The sequence below is a fragment of the Penicillium brevicompactum genome, assembly GCF_028827555.1.
Source record: "Penicillium brevicompactum strain IBT 35665 chromosome Unknown utg000003l_segment0_segment0, whole genome shotgun sequence".
NCBI lineage: Eukaryota > Fungi > Ascomycota > Eurotiomycetes > Eurotiales > Aspergillaceae > Penicillium > Penicillium brevicompactum.
In genome coordinates, this window is record NW_026623206.1 from 325,287 (window position 1) to 349,930 (window position 24,644).

The 24,644-nt window shown below is 51.1% G+C and overlaps 8 protein-coding genes across 8 annotated transcripts; 3 read left to right on the forward strand and 5 right to left on the reverse strand.

Annotated features, from left to right (window-relative positions):
* Positions 1 to 631: 631 nt before the first annotated feature.
* On the reverse strand, positions 632 to 3,718 carry N7506_004003 (uncharacterized protein; the record flags this gene model as incomplete). The annotated part of the gene is made up of 4 exons (XM_056953298.1): positions 632 to 2,179; positions 2,226 to 3,218; positions 3,307 to 3,435; positions 3,485 to 3,718. 4 exons carry the CDS (start codon positions 3,716 to 3,718, stop codon positions 632 to 634), a joined length of 2,904 nt encoding a protein of 967 aa, XP_056812187.1.
* Positions 3,719 to 4,839: 1,121 nt separating this feature from the next.
* N7506_004004 (putative secretory lipase) lies at positions 4,840 to 6,246 on the reverse strand (the record flags this gene model as incomplete). The annotated part of the gene is made up of 1 exon (XM_056953299.1): positions 4,840 to 6,246. One exon carries the CDS (start codon positions 6,244 to 6,246, stop codon positions 4,840 to 4,842), a length of 1,407 nt encoding a protein of 468 aa, XP_056812188.1.
* A 2,258-nt stretch (positions 6,247 to 8,504) lies between these two features.
* Positions 8,505 to 9,385, forward strand: N7506_004005 (uncharacterized protein; the record flags this gene model as incomplete). Its single annotated transcript, XM_056953300.1, has 3 exons — positions 8,505 to 8,749; positions 8,809 to 9,076; positions 9,134 to 9,385. The coding sequence occupies 3 exons, from the start codon at positions 8,505 to 8,507 to the stop codon at positions 9,383 to 9,385; spliced, it is 765 nt and encodes a 254-aa protein (XP_056812189.1).
* Positions 9,386 to 10,012: 627 nt separating this feature from the next.
* Positions 10,013 to 14,246, reverse strand: N7506_004006 (Arf family guanine nucleotide exchange factor SYT1; the record flags this gene model as incomplete). Its single annotated transcript, XM_056953301.1, has 3 exons — positions 10,013 to 13,809; positions 13,872 to 14,058; positions 14,097 to 14,246. 3 exons carry the CDS (start codon positions 14,244 to 14,246, stop codon positions 10,013 to 10,015), a joined length of 4,134 nt encoding a protein of 1,377 aa, XP_056812190.1.
* Positions 14,247 to 15,074: 828 nt separating this feature from the next.
* Positions 15,075 to 16,690, forward strand: N7506_004007 (M14 family metallopeptidase; the record flags this gene model as incomplete). The annotated part of the gene is made up of 2 exons (XM_056953302.1): positions 15,075 to 15,437; positions 15,497 to 16,690. 2 exons carry the CDS (start codon positions 15,075 to 15,077, stop codon positions 16,688 to 16,690), a joined length of 1,557 nt encoding a protein of 518 aa, XP_056812191.1.
* A 377-nt stretch (positions 16,691 to 17,067) lies between these two features.
* Positions 17,068 to 18,341, reverse strand: N7506_004008 (MFS general substrate transporter; the record flags this gene model as incomplete). Its single annotated transcript, XM_056953303.1, has 4 exons — positions 17,068 to 17,720; positions 17,807 to 17,947; positions 18,013 to 18,227; positions 18,277 to 18,341. The coding sequence occupies 4 exons, from the start codon at positions 18,339 to 18,341 to the stop codon at positions 17,068 to 17,070; spliced, it is 1,074 nt and encodes a 357-aa protein (XP_056812192.1).
* Positions 18,342 to 19,752: 1,411 nt separating this feature from the next.
* N7506_004009 (AAA family ATPase CDC6) lies at positions 19,753 to 21,776 on the reverse strand (the record flags this gene model as incomplete). The annotated part of the gene is made up of 2 exons (XM_056953304.1): positions 19,753 to 21,680; positions 21,731 to 21,776. 2 exons carry the CDS (start codon positions 21,774 to 21,776, stop codon positions 19,753 to 19,755), a joined length of 1,974 nt encoding a protein of 657 aa, XP_056812193.1.
* A 494-nt stretch (positions 21,777 to 22,270) lies between these two features.
* On the forward strand, positions 22,271 to 23,835 carry N7506_004010 (DNA-protein crosslink repair co-factor UBX5; the record flags this gene model as incomplete). Its single annotated transcript, XM_056953305.1, has 2 exons — positions 22,271 to 22,712; positions 22,766 to 23,835. 2 exons carry the CDS (start codon positions 22,271 to 22,273, stop codon positions 23,833 to 23,835), a joined length of 1,512 nt encoding a protein of 503 aa, XP_056812194.1.
* Between the last annotated feature and the right edge of the window lie 809 nt (positions 23,836 to 24,644).

Genomic DNA, 24,644 nt, shown 5'->3' on the forward strand with positions numbered 1-24,644 from the left:
GCCGTGCAGATGGACTTCGTGGCCAGATGGATCCAAGGTTGAGATTTATTCTTCGCCGCCTCTGGCGCGTGAATATAACCCTATCCTGGACTATATGTGAGGCTGTTATACATGCAGTAGAGTATGGCAAGGTTGAGGCCTGTTTCCCCCGCTTTAAGAGGACTTTGATATAGGCGCTTTATGATAGGTGAACACCGGGGCATATCCAGGTTTCCTTTCAAAGATTCTAGAAAGTTTCAATTTCTTTTTATAGATCGCTGTAGGTAGACTGCTAGGGTAAACTGCTTCGAATCATATAAATCGTAAAAAAGGCGGATTCCACATTGGAATCCATCATGACAATGCAGGGAGGGTGACAGAGCGAAGCAATCGAGAAAAGAATCCAGAAACGAACACCAACAATAAATCCCAATCTATGCACGCAAGGAAGCAATCTGTGATCGGAGGAATTCAGTCTATGAAATCAGCGAACCAGCAACATTTTAAAAGCAAAAACCCAAAAAGTCCAGCATGCTCCATCGGAGCGGCAGGGTGTGGAAGGGGGAAAAAAGGCTAAAACAAAAAGAGAAAGAAATGAAGTCACCGACATAGATGACCGGGTAGATGATCTAAATTGAGCCAGTCGTTTCGTTTATGCCCAGGCATGGAATCCAGGAAGCCCAGCTCCCCGTCGTCCACTACCGCGTCGTGATCCACCAGCAGAGTCCGTTCCGCCATGATTATGTCTCCCCTCCTCGAGGCTGCGACGGGAAGCACCAAAGTCACTCATAGCAAAAAGAAGGGGCTCATCATCCTCAGGGGCCTGTGCCGAGAGTGTGCGACCAGAGCTTGGCCGTTGTCCACTTCCGCGACGGATTTCGAGCGTCGAGTTACCACTGTTACTTCCACTGGCGTTTCCATCACGGTCGTCGCGCTCGACCAGGTGCAGCGGAAGATTGGCGTTTCGGGCCAGACTGCTGGATGCAGAGCTAACCGAATGTCCACCTGAGTAGCCGCGGCCGCGCGAGCTGGCGAATCGAGGCTGGTACACGTGGGGATTTGAGGATGCGGATGCACCTCCCGCTCCGGGCAATTGGCTGCGAAGAGAGCCGCTCTCTTGGTAGGCACTTGTTGTGGGACCAGATGCGCCGGCTGGATCTTCGGCGGGCGATTGCGCATCTTTCTGGGCAGCTTGCTGCTGTGCGACGCTGAGAGTGGTAGTTGCCGGCTCGTCGGCGCCGAGACTCAGGCTGCGCATGCCGAAGGGGAAGATCTCATCGTCATCCCCGCTTGGAGCTGGTGGTCGGCGTTGTGCGGCAGAGCTTGAGCGTCGGTAGTTGGGATCGAACATTCGTGGGGATGTGGGAATATCGATAGCGCCTGCGGTGGATGAAGGCCCGCGTACAAGATCCTCGCTCGGCAGTTCTTCCAAAGGCGAGTCGTGCTCGATCCGAGGGATCCGCGAGCGGTGGTCAGTTTCAATCTCATCTGCAACGCTGTTCGAGCTGAGACGAGAGCGAATCGCCGGCGTATGAGGAGTATGAGGGGAGATGGGCTTTCCCGGAGAAGAGGCGGTTGAAATCGAGGTTCCTGCAACCATGGGTGGTACCGATGAAAGCTGCTTGCTCGACGACATTGACGAACGATTTACATGCATTGATTGTGTCATGGAGTCAGTGAGAGCAGCGTTAGAGTCACGCATGCCACGGAAACGAGCCAGGGCTACTGCGGTCGACGTGGGTTGGCGTACCCCAGCCTGAATAGATGCAGTTGTAGATGAATTCATTAGATCCTTCTTCGAGTCCAGCATTTTCAGGAAATCAGAGATATTCTCGTCGTCGGCATGAATGGATTCCGCACTGGTTCCAGTGACTTCTGCAAGCATGCCAGAGCCGGGCTGCGCGGTGGAGGATGCAGTGCTCACCCGGCCGCTTGAGTTCTGGTCATCTTCGAGGCGGTTCGTCCCCGCAGAAAGGCGGCCTCGGCGGTGACTGAATGAACTGCTGTATCGGGAAAGAGGCGCTGGCTTAGGGGATGCGGAATTAGAGGATGATATAGCTTGATCAGATGCAAGGGTAGGTCTGCGTGCGGATGCAGCAGAGGATGGGGGCGGCATGAAACGGGCATCGGCAGATGTGCCTGTGGGTATACGTGTAGAGGTAGTGCGAGGAGATGCCCCTAGGGGGGGACTCTGCCATAGCTGGAGAGGCAGAGAGAGGGGGAGCTTTGAAAGGTTGGAATGATACGGAAGGGCGGCGCTGGAAGTTGGGACTTCCAGTCTCACCAGCGATCTGAGCAGCGCGCCCCGAGGGGACGACTTTTGCGGGAGGAAGGAGCTTCTTTTCCGAGTCTTTCGGGGATGGAGAACCTCCACTGGGATCCCTGAGAGCGCGAAGTGCTGAGATAGGGCTTGCCCCTGTCCCTGCAGGGACATTGTGGAACGTTGAAAGGCTTCCATAGGCACGCGTCAGATCTGGACTCTCGACGGTCCTTCGCTCAACGGGCACAGATCCAATCTCTGGGTTTAAGCGGGTGATATCCTCTGAAGGCAAGGATGGACGGAAGATCTCGTCATCCGCACCCATGAATCGAGAGCTCAACAAAGCCTCAGAATCATCAACCCGAAAGTCACAATTCGTCCTATAGGTGACTTGAACTGAAAAGGGACCCGCGGGTGACTCTGTGACACCAAAGCTGTATGTGTCGGCCACCTTCTCATTGACCCCACTCAGCGGCGCCGTCAAGTGATCCAAAGATCCATTCTGGCGAGACAGGCCCTCGTCCACCACCCGGTACTTGATCTCAAGAGCCGGACTCCGTCGTGACTTTTTGTTACGCTTGGAGAATTTCCACGCGGGCAAGAACTTGGAGTACGTGAACAAGGAGCGGAAGAGCACGATGCTCTTCTTATACACCGTGGGAAGGAGGGAGCCCAGATCAGACGGAAGCCTGCTCGACGCCTCTCCCAGCTCAATCCTCCACCGCTCCAAGATGATCTCGTCGTTCTCCGCCTGGTATGGCTTCGCACGGGCGCCCTGTAGCGCAGCGAGCGACTCGCGCACATCCCAACGCTTCCCGTTTTCGTCCAAAATCACCAAACTTTGATTATTTGTGAGACCCTTTGTGTCGAGGTAGGTCTCGATCACGAGGGGCGGCGGCCGGCGATCGGTGGCATCGCAGGTCCGCCATAGCCGCAGGGGTTCTCGGAGGATATCTGTGTCATCTAGTTCAACGTTGAACTGGACGAGAAAATGATGATGTTAGCGCCCAATACCCTCATTGGCCCGGTTGCGCCCACAAAAGCCGAGTCCACGGAGATTCACATACCCAGCGGTTGACTCTCGGGATATCGGAGCCCTTATTATAGGCAAGCGGCAGTGAGACACGAGACTGCAGGATGATCAAGGCGGCTTTGGTGTGGTAATTCTGTTGCAGGTGAGATGGAGGGTCAACAGACTGCGATAAGCCAGATGGGATGGGGGGGAAGCGATCGGAGTGCTCATACCGATATTATTTGGTTCAACCGGCCCAGAGTCTCCTTTCCAGGAATACCAATCCTCGCCTGCTCAGCTAGCTGAGGCCCCGACTCGATTCCCAATCCTCTTGCTGAATTCGACGCTGTGTCGACGGTTGGGGAGCTCGGGGCGGTATCGTCTCTGTCGTCTCTGTCGTCTCGAGGTGTGGGTCTGGGGATGTTTGGCACCCCAGACGATGCTGGGGACCGTGGATGTTGATGCATGGCCTAATATTGCATTAGCCCAACACAACCAAGTGAAGCGAGGGGGCAAGATCAAGGCAGGAGAAGCATACCCTGGTGAAGCGGAGATGTTATCGGGAACCGTTATCAACGCAATCGGGCAGCGATGGGTCCAGCGCTGTAGGCCATGCTAACAGGATGGTCTGGCTAAGGCTGGCTAAGGCTGGATTTGGCTGTTGCGTGATAGAACTAAAAGATAGGACAATGCTGGTACCCTTAGTGATGCGGCGGTTAAGGACCTTAGCAGATGAGCTTCCAAGGTTCCCCTAGACAAGAGACTCAAAGAGTGTTCAGTCCAAAATCAAAGCGAATAAGTTAGACAGCTAGATAGTCCAAGAATTCCAAAGAATCAAAGGAAGCCTAAGACATTCCACACAAAAAAAAAAGGAAGAAGAGAAAAGGAAGAGCTAGACTCGCAGATGCGGAGAGAAGGGGTGGAGATTGTGACGCACACCCGGTGACTCGGTCTCGCGTCGCAGGTGTCAAGCGCCACAGCCTAGTGCTGCCTGTTCAAAGTATTCTTCTAATACGAACTATGCCATTATTTCATGTTTTAGTGCAGAATGTCACGGTCGCCACACAGAGGATCACGACACTCAAAGACGTGATGAAAGGTGAAGTAGATCATTCTGATAGCGTCATCCGGGGTATGACCCGGTTATCTACAACATACTCCTTCTCTCCTCTACAACTTACCTATTGTGTCACTACTTACTATACTCCGTATGCCCTGTGCACTCGGTTCTACCTATCTTCTCTTGGTATCCTGATCTCACACCTTATCTCTGACTCTTCGCCTTGGCATGTCACACACTAAGCTTAGAGGTCCCGAGGCAAGCTTTAAACTCACATTATTTACTTCGCCTGCTGTCCACAGCCCCACCTGGCAGTGGCCATACATGAAGGTGTTTGGAATAGTTCAATGCCCAAAATAAGTTTGTTCAGAATCAATTACCAATTATAAACAATCCCCTGTCAGACACCAAGAGATGACTGGCTCACAACTATATACATCGAAGAGACCATAGAGGTCTTTACGTGCCCAGGTGATCACCGTGACGTATCAGAAATAGACACACATACCCCTAATTCCCTAGAGACACTTAAACAGGGAGCTTGATACCCAGTACCGAGATATCCTTCTTGACATTGTCATCCTGCTCACCCAAGTGAGTCAAACCGTCAATGAGCTTGACGAGAATAGGCTCCAGTGAGGCGCCAAGTGCCAGCGGGTTGAGGATATTGGTGAGCTCGGTATTCTTGGTGCAACCACCGGCAACCTTGCCGTCAAAGGCAGCTTCGAGGAACTTGATGGCCTCCGGCACCGCGATGAGCTCGGTGGTCGCGTGACCACCGTTAGCATAGGTTGTGAACTTGACGTTCGCGCCTGAATCACACCAAGAGTCAACCAAAGTGCTAGCATTGGCGTATGGAATGACCTCGTCATTAGTGGCATGGTATACAAAGGTGGGCGCGGTCGGCGTCTCATCCTTGTTCACGCCCATGTTGTTGTCCTGCAATATAGACTGGATGGTAGGTTCGGTGAGAAGGCCATCACCCAAGGTCTGAACCTTGGGATCAAACAGTGATCTCTCGAAGAAAGTTACCAGGTCCTGTACCGCACATTGCTGGGAAGCGGCATCAACAACCTTTCGGCCTTCTGCCGTCAAGATCTTGTCGATGATGGGTTTGAGCTCGGCTCCGTAGGCACTGGGTACCGAGAGGCCGACGACGGCTGCAGCAGAGAATCCACTGAAAGCCGTGTTATCAATCGTGAGCAATGTGCCTGTGAGGTTGGAGGGAGTTCCACCCTGAATCCAGCCCTTGATGTTCAACTCAGGTGCATATTTTGGCTGCAGTGAGCCAGCCCAGCCTGTGGCAATGGCACCACCAGAGTAGCCAATGCCAACCACCATGGGGTCTTTACTGAGGCCCAGAGTGTCGAAATTGGTCACAGCCCGGATGCCATCCAAGACACCCATGCCGGCCAAACGACCAGGTCCAAATGCCGCATCGGGGCCCTCATAGTCTGGAGACGCAACGGTGTATCCGAGCAGTAGATACGCCTCGATAATCAACACCTCGGCGTAGGCAACTAGACTGTCCTGCGCTGCACCAAGTCGGTAGGCATAACTCGGGTTACATTTCACCGCAGAGCTATCATACGCGGTGGCAAAGGAGACAAATCGATCAGACTTGGCATCTTTTGGCTTGAAGATTGTAGTCACAGTCGAGATGGCGGAGCCATTGATAGCAGTTGTGCGGTATAGCAACTGATGAGCCTCAATGGGGTTCGGAATGAGACCGAGGAACGCAGCGCTGATGTTGCGCTGAGCCAAAATCGTTCCGGGGGCCTTGTCCTCAAAGCCAGCAGGAGGCCGGTAGAAGGGATCAGTAGTTGGATCCTCCAGGGCCCGTGAAAATTTAGAGGCAGGCAGGGCCGACGCGATGGAGAAGAAGGTCAGCAGACCGACCAGGGCGAATCGCACCATGGCGAAAGACGGACCCATTTCCTGCTCTGTACAGTTGCAAAGCTGAATCGCAACATAACGAGAACAGGGCCACCTCCCTTATATGCGCAATATTATGAATGTGATTCATGTTCTTGCTCCGTACCGAGGCCGGTAAACGGGGTGTCGATCATTGACAAACCCCCTAATATTCAGTGCAAATCGGGGCCAGCTCATTTCCATGCGAGTGCCCTTGCATAACCCCCCCGCAGCCTCATTTCTTATTTTCAACGCGCAGAGAAATGAGCAAAGCAAGAACTCCATCGTGATAATCTCTCACAGTCCCAACGGGAACCGAAAAATGGGTCTCAAAACAAAGCCAAAAACACGAGCACATCGTTCGTGCGATCGGCGCGCCAACCCCGCCTCGACTCCGCTCCGGTGATCCGCTAGGGCTTCTCCCTTCTGCAAATTCGAAAGGGGAGGAATCTCCGGCCTGCTATACGCCTGGATACGCTCCGGGCCCCGCAGGTTGCGAGCTTGCAGAAAGAGGGCTCTGACCTCTGGGCGTTGCTTTACCCCTCATGTATAAAAGCATGATCCTGTACAAGCGATGTTTTCTTCCTTGGACGCCTGGTGCTTCACATGTAGGGGCTGCTCTTGGGTTGCATTTCTCGGTCTTGGATTAATATGCGATGTCGATACACCTAGAAAGCTTGTGATGCTCAGACATGTGGGCCTTGAGCTGGTTCATTCGAAGTAGACGGTTTGAATCCGGCCGAGATGTTGAGATGACTCTAGCCGAGGATTGAGCGAGGTGCATGCTTGAATTCGGGGCTCTACCTTTCATCGTCATAAGCAGTGAATCACGGAGTACGAGTTTCCAAATTCCAAATTTGCTATCCGCGACTTTCTTTCCAGGGGCAACCCAAAAACAGTGCAAACCAACGCCTTCGTCCGAGTTAGGCCCGGGCAAGCGTCCTCATTGCCAACTATACAACGTACTATTCAATGAATTGAATTATGGATTTAAAATCGATTTTACTTCTCTATCGTTCTATCATGACTGGGATTTGCACTCATTACCTATTCTTGGATTGTGCCAGAGCTATCTGTTTATTTTGCCAATGTTGAGGGATTTATCTTAAATCTTAGACACATAAGATCAGCTCTTGCCCCTGAACATGCAAACTTGGGGGCATAGGAGATCAATGCTACAGAGTACGGAGTATTCGCCTATCAATTGCTGCTCTCTGGAAATACTAAAGCGTGAAGAATCGAAAGTTTTCGGAGGAACCTGGTGAAATGCCTCTATCGTGTCGGAGATACCACCTATCTGTATTGTAATATGTGAGGCCCTAGCAACTACCCTTCGACACTGCCATACCTGTGGACAGAGCGACACACTCATTCACCCGTTGCCAATCCACTCAAAGTGAGGAAAATGTGCGGGATTACGAAACCATTTCCAAGTGTCAGCAACAATGGAACCAACATGTTTTGGGCAGGGTTCCAAACTCCGATAGACTCTTGATAGTGTGATATAACAACAACTGCCTCTACCTAGGAGTTCTATCCATGGGCTCTTCGGTGAGAGAAGAAATACACTGCAACACCTGGGCATTCACCCACAAAGGAGGGAATCAGGCGAGGATATAGTGAGTAGCAGCTATGGCATAACAAAGACATCCATGAATAGGCCCTCTGCTTGACAATCAATTCAAACGAGCGTTATAAATCGGAGCTCGGGCGAACTCAGAAAAAAAGTGCATCCTCAGTGTAAGTGAGCTTTTGCTGAGCCTCTGCAGATCTTCAAGATGTCAGCTTCGGTTTCGGGTTGTGTAGCGGTTCCGGGACGAGCAGGATCCACCAGGCTGTGTGTTCGGTATCGGGTTCGCATCTCGGAACCTCATTACTTTGTCGATCGCCTAAGCCTCAACATTTCCAAAGCCATATCGCGATTGTTATTGGCGTGTTTGAAGAAGAGAAAAGCCACATCCATAGATACCGAGTCGGGTCTTTTTCCACAGAGACTTTCCCAGGTTGCTATAGGCTAAGCCTTTCAGCCCCAATGCAAAGAGGCTTGTTTGAACCGTTAGGAGTGATCAACTTTAGGTTTTAGAATTCTACTTGGCCACGATTATGTCTTGTAAGAATAGAAACATATATTTTGTAGGCTGTGGCCTTTGCGAGAACAGGTATATAGTAGACGCTAACCCAGTCATCAGAATGTGAGAACTACCCATAACAACATCCTTTTCTATCTACGCATCATTCAGCGGCATCGAGACATCAAACTCACCTTATACATAACAACCATGACAAACACTCTCTCCGCCGCCGAGTTGGCCATCTACATCATCCTTGCAATTCCTACAGTGTATCTTCTTGCTAAACATGGACGTCAAGGCTTGCTGGGATGGCTATTTCTCTCTATTTTTTGCTCTCTCCGAATCATTGGCAGTGCTTTGGGATTGAGAGACTCCAGCCCTACCGCCAGCCTTATATCAAGTGTCGGGTTGTCCCCTTTGTTACTTACAGCAAATGGGATTTTGCATGAAGCGTGAGTGCCGTGAGATTCAAACCAAGGGCAATATCTAATAAATTCATGGATTTTCATAGGCGTATATATCGTGTTGCTGGACTTGATCAAAAACTCGAATGGACCTTCGCGCTGGTTTATCATATTGTTGTCGTCGGCGGCGTTGCGCTCACTGCCGCAGGGTCGGCGAAGCTCCAATCACACGAAGAACCAATTGACAAAGCGGAAAAGATTGTCAAAGCTGGCATTGCTATTCTGACAGTGTGCTGGGTGGCTTTGGTTGCTGCGACGGGGCTCACATTTGCCGTTCCCGCGAGAAAGAGTGTTGCCGGACGTGCAGGGACTACGGTATGCTTGCTGTAGATGCTCAAATTCGACCCCATTCGCTAATTACATGATTTTTAGCTACTCTGGGCTCTTGGTGTTGCATTGGTATTCATTGGCATCCGTGTCTTCTACAGCCTTGTCTATCTGTGCACCCAGAACCAGTCGCTTAATCCCACGACAGGTTCTCTCACTGTCCGAGTGATATTGGGCTTTTTATCAGAGCTGATTGCTGTTCTTGTCTTCATTGGATCTGGATTTATGACGAAAGGTGCATCGAAGCAAGCCCATGAGCAGATTGACATGTTGCCGATCTCTCAAAATTCCCACTAGCTATCTTTTCCCTGCATTGAGAGGAGCATACAGAGCCCCCAAGGACAATTGCTGTCTTTTCATGGCATTCAATGGCTGTGATACGTTACGAGTGTCATGTCACTTTTCGTCAGTTGTTTTTTAGAAGCAGATGACGATAGAATATTCTCAAATCAACCTTGGAACTTACAGAACCTTCCATGGTAAAGGAGACGATGATGATGACAGCTTAGTATCACTGGGTGTGTTCTAGATGAACTTCGCCCAGTTGGACAATGAACTGCCTATCGTACTACAGAGTAGGAAAAGTTCAAGACAGAAACAATGGAATCATGGTCAATCATAAATTTGCTTTTATCTATGATGCAAGGGGAAAGTAAAATGCCCAGGCCAAGTACAAGAAGCACGCGCCAGTCCATGCTCGAAACCCAAACGACGAGCAGATAAGTCTACAAGTGCAGACACATGATGCTAAAAACAAATAACAGCTAGCACGAAATCAAAGTTCACCAGACGTCAATGCAAAGCGACAACAAAAGACAGAAGGAGGCAATTGTTGGAAAAAAAGAAGGGGTATAATAATCGTCAAGCAGAAGATCAGGATCAGAATGGTAGGATGTACAGAAAAGGGTTGCGCTGGCGGAGAGGTTAGGCGCCAACGGCCTGCTCGCGTAGGTTCTCGGTGGATGGATGGTCGACGATTCGCTCGCCGAGGGAGGTGGAGGATGAGGCAGAGCCCGCGTGTCTTGGTGCGTGGAGGTGGCCGGGTGTTGTTGTGGGAGAGATTGGGGAATCGGTGGGATCGGTGTCTGGAGGCGGGATTGAGATGACCGGAGAGCCAGGTCGTCCGATATCTTCCTCTTCTGACTGCACCTCCCGCGCGTCCTTGAATTCCGCCAGATCATCGTTGGTCCGGGTGCTCAGGCCGGTGGTAGTGCTGGTGCTACGTAACGACATGGGTCGTTCGCGGCTCGTATCGAATTCGAGAGAATCGTTGCTATCGAGCAATGTGGGATCTGAAGCTCGTGGCTCCTCGTGTGGAGTCGGCTTTCGGAGTTTGAGGCGCTCTTCGGGTGGCATGTTCTGCCATTCTGACCCGAAGGTCACGATAGATGCTTTCTTGCCATGCACAGTGAAACTAGGCGCCTTGCGAGGGAGGATATCGCCGCCATCAGAAACCTGATCATCTTCCTCTTGCCCAATGCTGGACACCGAGCCGTGCTTTTTCTTTGAGTGTGAATGGTGTCTGTGAGCATGCGAGTCACGCAGAGTGCGATGCAGACTGCGACGGACACGACTTGGTTTGTCGGACTTGTCGGACGGGATAATGTCGCCCTCGGTGGGTTTCACAGGCGTCAGATCGAGAGCGGGGTCCTCTTTTTCGCGTCCCGGGGACTCGGGAAGCTGCAGTAGGCCTGCCTCTCTCAAGAATCGCTCCTCGTTGTCGTCGAAGCTCACAGGCGAAGTCAACTTCGAGGTTCGAGACGCAATACTAGCCCCATCCCACCTGCTGGTGCGACTAAGAACCGAAGCATCACGCTCGAGTTTGATGGTTTTTGGATCGGGCGAATAGGACTTGGCGCGCTCGGGGATAGTGACAGCAGAACGCCGACGCCCAACACGAGAAATGTCAGAGGAAGTCACAGATCCGGGAATACTAGGGCGACGGGATTCATCGGTCGAGGGTTTCGCCAATAGCCCGCTTTCCAATGGTTCATCGGCGACAGCCACGTTGGGTTCGGGTGTGTCTATGCTAGCGATAGTAGGCACAATGCTGCCGGCCCTCTCCGTGGTGGGCTCTGACCCGGCAGAGGGCCCAGAAAGATTTGCCAGGCGTGCTGCGTCCGCTTGAGATAACGTTTCAGCAACGGAGCCAACGCGGCTTTTTGCGGTCTCTTCGTCTTCTCCCAGGTCTCGTAAGAGAATCTGACGGTAGCACTTGTTGCGCGCAATATCCTGTCTGACCCACCTAAGCTTTGCGGATAACCGACCTGCAGCCATAATGACCCCCTCCCGGGCCCGAGCATGAACTGGAGTCAGGACTTGAAGGTGTCGAGCATTTTGAAGTAGATCTTCGAGTTGCCTCTGCGAAACGAAAAGTTTCTCATTTGTCTCACGGATCTTCTGGCTCATAAGTTCCCGTCGAGCAGCAACAAACTCAGCGACAATATCGTGATCAATGCTTGGCGAGGGTGGCTCCAGATCAGTGGATTGTGACTGCTGAGAATTTTGCGAAGAGATGGAACCAAGTCGTTGGCTTTTTCGATACCGCTGACCTTCGTAATTGGTGGCAATCATGCCCTTGGTGCGCACACCAGTGGTTCTGAAAGCCGCGGCATAATTGAGGTGGGCGAGCCAGTCGTTCATATCGGGCTCCGAAGAGGCGAGGAAAGTCTCCTCCAATGCGTTATGTCGAACAAACATGAACGCATGTTTGTGTTTTTTATAAGCCGTATCCAAAAGAGCGACTGCATCACCAGTAGACATGATTCCGTCGGGCTTGAATTCAGAAAGAGGTGGTTTGAAGACAAGTGTACCCCGACGGCCATTCTTGATGTATGCTTCCTGTTGTGCCATGAGTGAGCGGACCCAGTTCACATTGCGGAAGAAGTATAATTGGGAGAAAGTGAGGATCGCACCCCATTCTTGCCAAGGCGACCTGGCTCTCTTCTTTTTCGGGTCCTTTCGCCAAAGCACACCGACCTTGGCAACTTTGATGTCTACAAGGCCCGGGTTAGAGTCGAGAGGATTGTCCAGGCTGGAAGGCATGAATGCATCAGGGCGAGACCGCAATGAGATGATCTGTAAAATCCCAGACTTGGTGAAAGCCTGGTGCAGAGCATCCATATCCGGGGGTCCGGCTGAACCAAAATGGTTATACGTATCATCAAGATCCATAACCTCCTTCAGGCTTGGACGCAAGGATTCCAATTTGCCTTCTAGTATAAGCGCATATGGATCCACCGGCTCACGAGTGATCCGGGCGAGGTTTTCAGTGCTGGTGCTTTTGAAAAGGCCTCGGCGTGGCTTTGCCAGATGGCGCTCGCGGATATTGGCATCCTCGACGTGAATGAATGGGGTGTACGAAATATTCTCATAGAAGCATTCCAAGATGTCTTCTGAAATGCCCTCCCCACGACAATTCTTGATGTAATCTGGCTTTTGCATCTTTCGTTTGTTGTTTTTGTTAAACACATCAGTATGCAAGATCAGGATAGAGAATGCAATGAAGTATGCTTTGTCCGGTGATGCGAAAATGCCCGGGTTGCACTCATGATAACGGTCGGAAAATGCTTGCAGGAATCGATCAATTTGCTGCGTTTCTTTTGGAAGTTCAACCTCCATCAAAAGCTTGCGGATGGACATATCCAAGGGATCACCAAAGTATGAGAAGCTTCTCATGTATTTGCGTAGGCCGATCTTGTAGAATTCCTCATCTGATTGTGCCAAAACCCCCGCAATCATTCCTCGGGGTAGAGATTCCTCCAATCTGGTCAAGTATGAAGCCGGCGTATCGTTTTCATCCCGCTTAGGGACTGGTGGTAGTTCTGGCTTTGATATAGGAGTGACTGAGCCACTTACTCCAGGAGAGCCATGGCGAGGGTCAGGCGGAGAGGAGTTCTGTCGCAACCTCTGCGTAATGTTGAACATATCTCCAAAGCTCTTGCGACCACTGGTGGAGGTCGATGTACGGGCCGAAGAAGCCAGATATGGCGCCACAGTTAAATCGTCCTGGTTTTCGGCCAGCGATCCCATGGTGGACGAACGCCCTCTGTTGTTGAAGGATGGATTCGATCGAACCGAGCGAGCGGAATTCGTGGAGTCATTCCTCGACAGCGCTGGTGCGACTGTGGCAGCAAGCCCCACCGTAGACCTAGACGGTGAAGGCAGTGGAGAGACTTGGTCAAGTGCGTCGGATACTTCAGACTTCGGCGTATCCGATGGAGTGAACTTCGGCGCGTTATCCATGACTTGAGCCTGGGGGAATTTTGGAGGCAAGGGAAAGAGAGGGCTCCTGGTTCGTTTCAGCCGGGGAAGACGGAAGCGTTTTGCTGCCGTGGCAGTCCCTGTGTCGCGAGGAGAACTGGTCCGAGTGATGGTTTGATCTCCATAGCTCTGGTCGGACCGGGACGATTCGGAAAATCGGGGATCGATCACGGATGAGCGTTGGGAATCGGTGTGTGGCTGGTTTCCGCGAAGGGAGTTTGTCGATAATCTCCCTGGCTCTTCGGTGATGCTCTGGGACATTGCAAGCGCTGAATCTGTCATTTGAGAGTCTGCCGAGCCTTGACCCCTCCGACGGGACTTGGGTTGCTCCGTCGATTGCCGGGACATTTCCTCCATAGACTGTTTTCGCGACGAGGGTCGGAAGTTGAGCTTCGATCGCTGTTTCATGGGCCGATCGAGTTCGTGGCTTGTGGGGGCGGTGGTGATGATTTTAGGAGCTAGATTGCATCGTACAGCCGTCAGATCTTCCCTGATTAGAGTTGTGCATTGATTCACTTACGAGGCAAGGAGGGGACAGGCGGTGCGTCCTGCTGGCCCGCCTTGATGTAGGATTTGGAGATTTGGGGGTCGGACGCATGACGCAGTCTCATGAAGCTAAATCGATTGCGACGCAAGCTGGGAGTGTCCCCCGATGAGGGTGCGAAGTCGATCTGGGCTACACCGTCGGTCGACTCCCTGTCGGGAACCTGCAGGGCGGGAAGGTGGACATTACTGCTTGACAGACCGGGCGAGCGAGGGATTGACTCGGATAACCTGGGTTCGGTGGCGGGGGTGAGGGACGTGGCAGGTGTTCACTGCGCCTGGGGCCTTCGATGGTGCTGTGTCTCTTGCCATCCTTGCCATCGGCCACAAGACGGAGGCCTTTCCAATGCATGATGACTTAAATGAGTGCCATGAAAATGTGTAGCAGATACATTAGAAAGGACGGAACATTAGAGGGTTCCAGAACGCGGTGGGGAGGTTGGTCGTCAGCTCGCGGAAAAAGGGGAGAAACGCGGGAGACGTTCTAGATCTCCGCCACCAGGTTGACCATTCACAACTGCAAAAGGAATGCTTCCGTGAATATCGAAAATAGAGAGGGGCAAGGCAGACGGGTTTTCAAGGACCTGGTAGCGTCCACATTTTAGAAAGAAAAAAGACCAGGAATAAGGTCTTAACAGAAACAGAGCTAAACCAAAGTACCCTGGACGCTTTTGGCTACTAAAAAACAGGGTCCGACATGGGAGGTGATGGAATGTAATAGTATAAAATCGTCTAGAACAGGTTGTATGTAGGATATTAATATATTAAAAAATACAGAATACATGATACAACCTATCTTTAGTACAAAATATACCAATTCCAGAGATTCCAAGATGATACTGTATACAAAAAGTAAACAGCCAGTGGGACATGGCCGCTGTGACGTTATCGACGAGGGTGTTACTTCTCCAACTCTTCGCCTCTCATCTCTCTCCCCTGCCGAGGTAACGCCCACTTCCAAAGTTGGTACTTTTGATCCATACTCTCTTAACTATTGAACTTTTGAACCCAGTAGTACTCTGTACTCTATTACCCATACTCCATACTTCGTACTCTATCTCATCTACTCTGCTTTGATTCGCCAATCCCCTCTGCAAGTCATCGATATGGCTTAACCTCCTATCTCTCTGCACTTCCCCTCTTCGTCTCTCCCTGCAGTGACCCTCAACTTTGAGCACAAATGCGTCTTCTCCCAGTTCTGGTCGTGTCGGCCTTTCTTCCTCTGATCTCCGCTGTCCCCGCCGGTTCAAGCATCACCCCACCGCCTCTACAGTCCATCCACCTCCAGTCCGACCCACGTCGCCCATGGACTAGACTCCGCGACTGGGTCATCGGTTCAATATGGAACCTTGATCGCACCTGTTCGAAATATTCCTCCCCTCCCTCCAATATTCATCATCGCTATGGCAGCGATGTCGTCCTCCGTTTCCACTTGCGTCAACCGGATGAGGCAGTCGCATTATCGTCTGCCTCCCAGGTGCTGTTTCTGGATATCTGGGCCATCACTTCGGAATTCGTGGATATCAGACTGGCGGAAGAAATGGTACGCTGAGAGAGAGAGAGATTCTGGTATCGATGATAACGTCGCTAACTCCCTTCTAGATCCCTTCCCTGCTTGACCTTCTCCCTCTCACCCTCCGCAGCTCTTACACCCCTCTTATGGATAATCTCGCCGATAAGATCTACGCTTCCTACCCTTCCCGTCAACACGAGAATCCTGACTTTGGAGAGGGTGCAGTGCTGGGTGGACAGAAGACGGCGGCAATTGGTGATCTCTTCTTCCAGGAGTACCAACCACTGTCTGTCATTTCGCAATGGATGCGACTGATGGCGTCAATGTTCTCCTCACATGTACGCCTGACTAATATTGGTCTCTCATACGAGGGTCGCAATATCCCAGCATTGCGACTCGGCGCCCCTTCTGCAGAGTCGCCCGCCTCGGAACCCCGCAAGACAATCGTCATTGTAGGTGGAAGCCATGCCAGAGAATGGATCAGCACATCGACCGTGACATACGTAGCGTACAGTCTGATCACACATTATGGCTACTCACCCGCAGTGACGCGGCTGCTACAAGAGTACGATTGGGTTTTGATCCCGACTCTGAATCCAGACGGATACGTCTACTCATGGGAATCCGACCGCCTTTGGCGCAAGAATCGTCAGCCAACGGGTCTTCCCATCTGTCCTGGTGTTGACCTGGATCGGAATTGGGATTACGAGTGGGATGGTGAGTCGACTCGCTCAAATCCTTGCTCCGAGAACTATGCAGGCGCGGAGCCATTTGAGGCCATTGAATCCCAGCGCTTGGCGCAGTGGGCTATGAATGAGACCGCACATGGCCGCGCCGATATCGTAGGCTTCTTGGACCTTCACTCCTATTCTCAACAAATCTTGTACCCGTACTCCTACACCTGTTCGTCTGTACCTCCTACCCTGGAGAGTCTGGAAGAACTCGCGTTGGGGCTGGCGAAGTCGATCCGCCAGACATCACACGAATCCTACGATGTGACCTCAGCGTGCGAAGGGATCCTTGCAACTGGGACTGCGGGGGTCACCTCGGGTGGCAGTGCCTTGGATTGGTTCTACCACAAGATCCACGCCAGATTCTCGTACCAGATCAAACTTCGTGACCGAGGCAGCTATGGCTTCCTCTTGCCCGCGGAGCACATTGTGCCGACGGGCAAGGAAATCTTCCAAGCTCTGTTGACCTTTGGCAAGTTTGTCTGGGGCGAGGCCTCAGATCTTGACCTTGAGCATTTGAAAAACGAGCAAGTTCCTCTAGCAAACATATGAACTTCTCACTGAAGAGATGATGCCCTGTTTTATTTTGATGATTGCATGTTGATTTACCAGCGAACCTCAACCTATGCCCTTATGTATTCTGAATGTATTCTTCTGCCGCGTGGGCTTGTCTGAATATAGTTGACCGTAGGTTTTGCTTTCCCCAAGCTCTGTCCGTGTACACAATTTCATGTGTTCCAACCTTCTTCCAAGTACCTATCACTTCTTTCACGTTTTCCAGGACCCCAGACATACCAGTGCTATTTCACCCTTCCAAGGTTTGCCATATTTCAATCTATCTTATTTATCTGGGTCTAACAAACAAAAACGTAAATCTCTTTCCGCTCATATCTGTGGTGCCGTTCAAATCTCTATGCAGACATGTTCATTTACACGTTTATCTCCGTTGCCCGCACCTTGGCAGGGCTACCAACCGGCTTCCTCGAATCGTCTCGCAAATACTCCTCCTCGCCACTTATCGACTCATCCTCAATCCTCCCAATGACACCCCGGGATCGATCTCTTTTCTCAAGATACGCAATCAAACCAACCAATGGAAGTGTCAAAGCCCCAGTCACCAGACTTGCAACATACCCCTTGTGGAAATTAGGTGCAGCGGTAGCAGGGTAGAAGATCAGGGGCCACCAAGTAACGAAAGCAAAATCGAAGGAATTCATGAATCCAGTCGTGATGGCGCGTAGTTGGAAGTCATGTCCAGTGACATCTGCCATCCATGAGTACCAAACCGCTTGAGGTGCGTAGGTGGTTCCCAGTAGATAGAATGCGACGAAGTAGCCTGCATTCGTGGACGGACTTGACACGAGGATTGAAGATCCAATCACGAAGGTGAGACCAATGGCGATGGAAACTTCCCATCGAGATTGTAGCTTGTCAGAAATGACTGCATAGACAATGGTACCTACTATGGCAGTTGCGTAGATGCCGGTGGGATAATTGTTTTGTTGAATCACCGTGTAGCCGCGGGATGCCATCCAATAAGCCATGACATTGTTCGAAAGCATCTGCACACAAAGAGAGTATACTGCCGAATAGTTAGAGCGCGTCTAATGTAGGATCAAGAGGAATACTTGCGCATGAAGATGAATGGCAAAAGCCAGAATTGCCAACTCAGTAGCACTCGTCTGAAGACCGTGACGTCCCAGGACTGTTTGCGCAGAGCACCAAGCCGCGCCACTGCATGCTCTTTCTGTTCGTCGTTGAGGAACCATGCCGCGCGATGGACTGGGAGGTCGGGAATGAATATCCAGCCTAAATATTACCGCCATTAGTAGCTGCCTTTGCTTCGTCAAACATTGCATGGCAGAGAAACTAACCGAATAGCGCAACCGGAACCGTCATCACGGACACGATGATGAATATCCATTTCCAAGCAGGAAGACCACCCTTGCCCGCCAACGTCGCCAACAAACCGGCTTGGATCCAGCCGCCGGCCATGGTCCCGATATGTCCAAAAACACAGAACACAGCAGCACGAATGCCAAGTTCGGATCTCTTATACCAAGATCCGAGAATAAAGTGAGCTCCCACGCTGCGCCTTGTCAGCATCTTCTTCTTGGGTCATTGCAGGAGGCGCGTACTATGCAATAGCCGAAAAACCTCCTTCTATCGCATTTAACAGAATAACCTGCCAGGCATGTGTCATTTTATACGTGATCAAGGTCAACACACTCCAAGTGACATTGGCCGCGACAAAGACATATTTGGGCCTATATATTGTAAGAAGACTGGTTCCGGGCATCTGACACACTGCATAAACAACCAGATATGCAGTGCTCATGTAGTTATACTGTTTGCCCTGAAATCCGAGGTCCTCTTTCATGCCGCTGATATATGCAGAGGAGTAACTTGCTCGGGTGACTCCGAACAAGAACCATATTAGTGAGAAATAGGGAAGTAGAGTCACATCTAGTATCGATAATAGAGCACGATCTTTGGAATCTGGACCCCATATCCAGGTGGCAAGCTTGGTGCGGACTGCGGTCATCCTGGGTGAGATATGCTGGGGATATGATAGAAGCTGCGGTGCAGGTCGGAGACCGGGACTAGACAGCCCGCGATGCTTGAATTCGAAGTGATCCAAATGGTTTGGAGATTGAGTGCTAGAAGGCAGAATAAATAGCACGGTCAGTATCCCAAGAGAGGGGTCAGAGGATGCTGAATATGAGTAGTAGATTATCGAGATGGCGAGAGCACTATCAAGGCTGATGCTCAGATGAATGGATGATGGTGTGATAGGCCGATGCGGGGCTGGCAAGACCCTCTATCTCAACTAGACATGTGGAAAGAATTCCGTTGATAGAAACCAAATGAAATCAGATATAATCCGAGATTCTGAAACCTATCCCGAGGTTCCTTGTAGTCCAAGTGCGAAGGGAGAACTGGAGAACAGAGTCCGCACGGACCACATCCACTCTGGACATTCCAAGTGCCCTGACAACCTTGGAACTACTCATGTCTATTAGGGTATGAAATTCGACTTTTGTTTGGGGACTTTGCGAATATCTATCGGATATGGCTTGTTGGTGTTGGGCTTTTGGGATCTTGCATCGTTAAGATCAGCCCGCCGTTGAGAGGCTTGCTTCGGAACCATTGCATGGAAGAAGGTATACGGAGTACTCCGTAGTAGTTAGATAATTAGGTATTCTGATAGGTACACTTTGCGCTAGAGCTGCACGAGGTCCTCCCATAGGGCAAAAAAGCCGAGACTACAGTTCGGTATCACTTCGGTATCAATTTTGATCAAGTTTTATTTCTTTTTTTGGTATTGTCTTTTTGTTATACATTGGATCATGACTTCAGAGTCAACAAAGGGAAGACAAATGAGAAAAAACAATGACTGGCAAATGGAAGAAAGGGGAAAATCATGAATCACGACACGCTAAAAATGATGAGGCAAGGATATATCCAACTCCAAACGAAGGCCAAAAAAAAAAAAAAAAAACAGGCTAAAGATGTTGTACATGATGATAATGCAAGTTGGGACTCCATGATGCAGCGGCAAATGCAGGAAATGAAAGCATGGAGACATGAATGATTTCAGTTAGGAGAAGTGATCAAAGTCCCTCACCTCGTAGAAGACGTCGAAGAATTCCCTCACCGGGACCAGCAATCTGGCTCTCGATTTCTTGCTGGGAAACAAAGCAGAGAAGACCCTGTTCATCAAGTGCCTTATGTGGCGTACCAGGTGCGTTGCCGGACTTGGAAGGTGTGCGGCGTAGATCTGAGCCACCTGCAACCGTTCCACCTCGGCCACGGCCCTGGTACTCTCCAACCAGACCCATCGTCTCGAGATTGCTCAAAACATCCTTGAACTCAGTGGCAGTCAAAGGGTGGAGGATGTTATCGTTGCGACAGAGAGCACAGTATGTATCAAATGCTTGTTTGATAGTGGGTGCCGAAGCGCGCGACTTGGAAGGAGTGCTTGGGACTTCCAAATGACGACGCTTGCGTTCGAGAGCAATCAGCGCACAGATCGCAGCCTTTTGCTGAAGATTGAGACTTTGCAGTCTTTGAACAGTGCCTTGGCCGAAAGCTGCGGAGGTGATGCGGGCAATATGTGCGATACTGGCCCGTGGCGCAGTAATGACCGTGTAGCTGGCCATGGACTTAGGCTTGGGGATGCCGGCTCCTTTGGTAGGCGAAGAAAGGTTGGCGTTCTCACCGAGAATTGCTCCGTTCTCGTTGGCTTGCTTCTCAAGCTTCTGCCAGGTCTCCTGCTCGATGACATCGATTGCTCGCTTGATCAACTCAAATGCCTTGCGCAGATCGCCTGTTTGCGAGGCAACCTTCTTGGAGCAAAGTTGAATGGCGGCTGGCTGAACGAAGGGCACAAGTTTCGGGTCAGCCTCTGCGCCAGCGGGGAGCAGCGACCGAAGACGGTTGGTCATCACATCCGCGATAGAGGCAGCACTGTAAGGCAAGAAAGGCAAAAGACGGGGCTTCAGGTTCTTTGCCTTGAGCTGTGGCAGGGATCGATCGGTCAAATCAAGAGCATTAGCAATGCCAATCAGCATCAGCTTGGACTTGCTCTGTAGTGACCACTCGAACAATGACTGCAAGACTCCGGAATCACCGTTCAATAGATGATCAATCTCATCTAATGTTACCAAAAATAGGTCCTCGGCCTTTGTAGACGGAACAAACATGGCCTTCAAGTGATCGGCTTCACTTTTCTTGAACACGTCCATATCTGCATCGAAATCCTGGACGAGTCTGCTGTAGACATCACGGGCTACTCGCATGCTTGCACAGTTCACATGTGAGACCCTCACCGTAGAGAGGTCGAGATCCTTGCATACTTCTTGGACCATGGCACTCTTGCCTGTTCCAGGGGGTCCGCTAATGTACAGACACCCTCCATTCCGAGACTCGACACCATCCGTCAGGAAAGAGACTAGCTTCTCACGCTCCGCATCTCGCCCAACCAGCCGACCTGAGCTGGCGCCGCGGGCGAACAACTGTCTAGCTTGCGAGTAAACTGAGTTTGTAATGGTGGGTGTCGCACTCTGGCGAGGGGTCGGAGGAAGATCTGCGTGGCGGGGGGTACGTGGGGTTATCGCTTTTGCGCCAACCTGAACTCGGTGCCTGGGGGTGATGGGCGACTGCGGTAAATCATTTCGGAATCGCGATTTCGAGGGTGTCTTGAACTCGATTGGTTTGATATCCTCCGCGCCTCCCGTCACATCCTTCAGCTTTTCCGACTCGCCCTCAATTTGTTTTGAGGCGCGGAAATGCGAGTCGATTTTCACCGGGGACTTGAATTGCTCTTCGCGCAAAGTATGCTTGGAAGTAACCTTCTCCGCATCTTCCGTCTCCTCCGGTAGATCTTTCTTGTCGCCATTTTCTTGATCGGGTTGGGATTGTTCACGCGCTTTTTGCACAGTAGACCTTGTCCGCCGCAAGGTAACAGGCGCGGCTTCCTTTTCCTTCTTCGCTCGGGGCGCAATCGTCCGCCGCTTGCTTGCAGTCCGTACCGGCAAGCCTGGAAAGAAGGTCAGCAAGAGACAGGAGGGGAAGGTGGGATGGACTCACTTTCGGATTCCACGCGGCTGCGCTTTCCTAAGACTGTTCCTGCCATAACTGTAGACTAAAAGATCACGTTCAGAGGCAGCTTCGACTGGTGTTGGAGGAATGTCAGGAAAGAGCCTTTGGTGGCCCATTTAGGAAGTGTAATTAGTTCGCGACGCGTCGCGCGTATTACGGGCACGCATACCCACCATACGTGTAACTTTAGTCATCTGCGTCACTTGACGCCTAAGGTGTCAATGATCAACTCGAAGTGAAGTCAGCGTTTCGAGATGACGGAACCATTTCAGCTTGTGAAGGTCGACTTTCATTTTAGGCTGTGATTGCTCTTGGTCTAGTCGCTTGTCGCTGTTCCTTATATTGACTGGCGTTGATCCTCGTGTTTGCAGCAGTTTGCACCACATTGGCTCGGTCCCCTCATAGCACAGTCTCCAAATTCTTATCATTTCTCAAGCGTCACTGAGAGTTCTCGATTCCATTCATTTTCCGACCTCTATTAACGTCCATTCCTTCCAACCACCATATTTGATCAATACTATTCCCACCATGGACACCGACGTGGTAGCTCAGTTTACTGAAATCACCGGCTCCACGCCGGAGCTTGCCACACAATACCTGCAAATCACGGATTTCAACATCGAGCAGGGTATGCAGCTTTTTTTCGAGAATGGAGGAGCGCCCTTGACAAGTGAATCCTCTCAGCATCATGGATCCGGAACCGCTGGCAACGCGGAGGTGGTGAACATTGACTCGGACACGGATGATGATACCCCACAACGCTCCGCTGCGCCCGCTTTCAATGATGATGAGGCCATGGCCCGGCGCCTTCAAGAGGAGATGTATGGCGGCCCGGATAATGAGGATGAAGTGAGAGCGCCTATGGCTCGCACAACGGAGACTTTGGTGGGGCCCGGTGCGGATTATGATGATGATGGCGATGACATGCACACCAACATTCTAAGTCAACTCCGAGCTCGGCAAAGAGCAGGTGAGTAACTATAACCCAAGACCACTGACACTCCAGCTCATAAAGTATCTTAGGCAGAGCTGGAATCTTCAACCAGCGGGAATCGTCTTCGATATGGACAGGCGGCGATGACGGGCGCCGCGAAGAGCTTTCCGCTGCCACCGGAGGCGCTTCAGATGCCTCGTCCAAGTCCAATATGCTCGCCGAGATGTACCGCCCACCCTTCGAAATCATGTCCCGCCTACCATGGGATGCAGCTCGCGACGAAGGAAAGGACAACGAGAAATGGCTCCTGATTAATGTGCAAGATGCCTCAGTATTTGACTGCCAAGTGCTCAACCGGGATCTTTGGAAAGACACTAGCGTGCAAGACACCGTCAAGGAGAACTTTATCTTCCTCCAATACTCCAAGGATGACCCACGTGCATCTTCATACATCCAGTATTACTTCCAAGGAAGCGACGTTTCCGATAACTATCCTCACATTGCCATCGTCGATCCCCGAACTGGTGAACAAATGAAAATCTGGTCTGGACCACCACTGGTCAAGCCAGCCGACTTTCTCATGCAGCTGCATGAATTCCTCGATCGCTATAGCTTGAATCACAACGTGCGCAACCCTGTGGCGAAACGGAAATCGGAGAAGAAGGAAAAGACCATCGATGCCATGACAGAGGAAGAAATGATGGAAATGGCTATGCGCAACAGCCTGGGCGGAGCTGGCGAATCTGGCGCGGCAGTTCAAGACCCAGATGACCTCACTCGCAGCACGGAGGATGTCAAGGGGAAGCGCCGGGCTGCTGAGCAAGATGTAAGCATGGATGATCCAGAGCCAGTCGCCGCCTCTCCATTTGCGTCTATTCCCTCCGACAAGCCCCATCAGGAACCCGAAGCGGATCCTGCCACTACAACTCGCATTCAATTCCGACACCCCTCAGGCCGCGTGATTCGACGGTTCGCCTTGTCTGATCCCGTTCAACGGATTTACGAATGGCTCAAATCCGACCATCCTGTGGAGGACAAGCTTGGCGTGGAATTCGATCTCAACAGCATGGGACGCAATCTGATTGATCAACTCTCCACCAGCATTCAAGACGCTGGCCTCAAGAACGGCACGGTGATGATTGGCTATTTGGAAGAGTAGACCATTCTTTTGATCCCATATCCATTAGGCCCTTGTTTGCGTGTTTCCTACCAGGCGTTAATGGGAATGCATTAGATCCTATGGGGTCTCACCTTTATCCCCAGGCAGGTTTTATCATTACGGAAAGAGGCAGTCAATCTAGTCAGCTCCATAGTTTTCCAACTCCAAGACCTAGATGTGAGTCTACACATAGAACACAGAATCTTGCCTGTGACGTATGCAATGAATCACGATATCCATATCTGCCACGTTCGTTTGCCGAGTAAAGTCTTTGATCTGAAGTTCGATATCTAACCATCCCATCAGTAGGAGCCTTGGGGATCAAAGTCGTCACCTATCTTCTTTGACCACGTGTACCAAATATGATTGTTCGTACTTTTTTCCCCCGTGAAGTATCTTCCTAGATCGATTGTGATTTTTCACATGTTCCAAAAAAAATACTCATGGTCCAGGGAGCATGCTGCCTCTTCCGTCTCAATACGCTGGGGTCGTCTTGAGTGTGCACCTTCCTTTCCGAACACGAAGTATAGAGCAAGGTCGAGCAGCTTGTTACTCCTTGTAGCTAATACCCACCCCAAAATCAAAGTTATGGGCTCCTTCAACCCCAAGATGAGTATTTGAAGGTATAGTAACACACCGCCCTCAGATAAGCGCCGGCAAAATGCACCCCCCGCGTCGATAAACAAGGGTACTTCTGTCGAGACTGCTTTAATCCCCATTGCGCATGAACCCCGGGAGTCACCAGCGTAAAACAAACGGTGTTAACGTTAGAGACGGGAAGCCAAGCGTCTCCATTCGTTTCCGCGGTA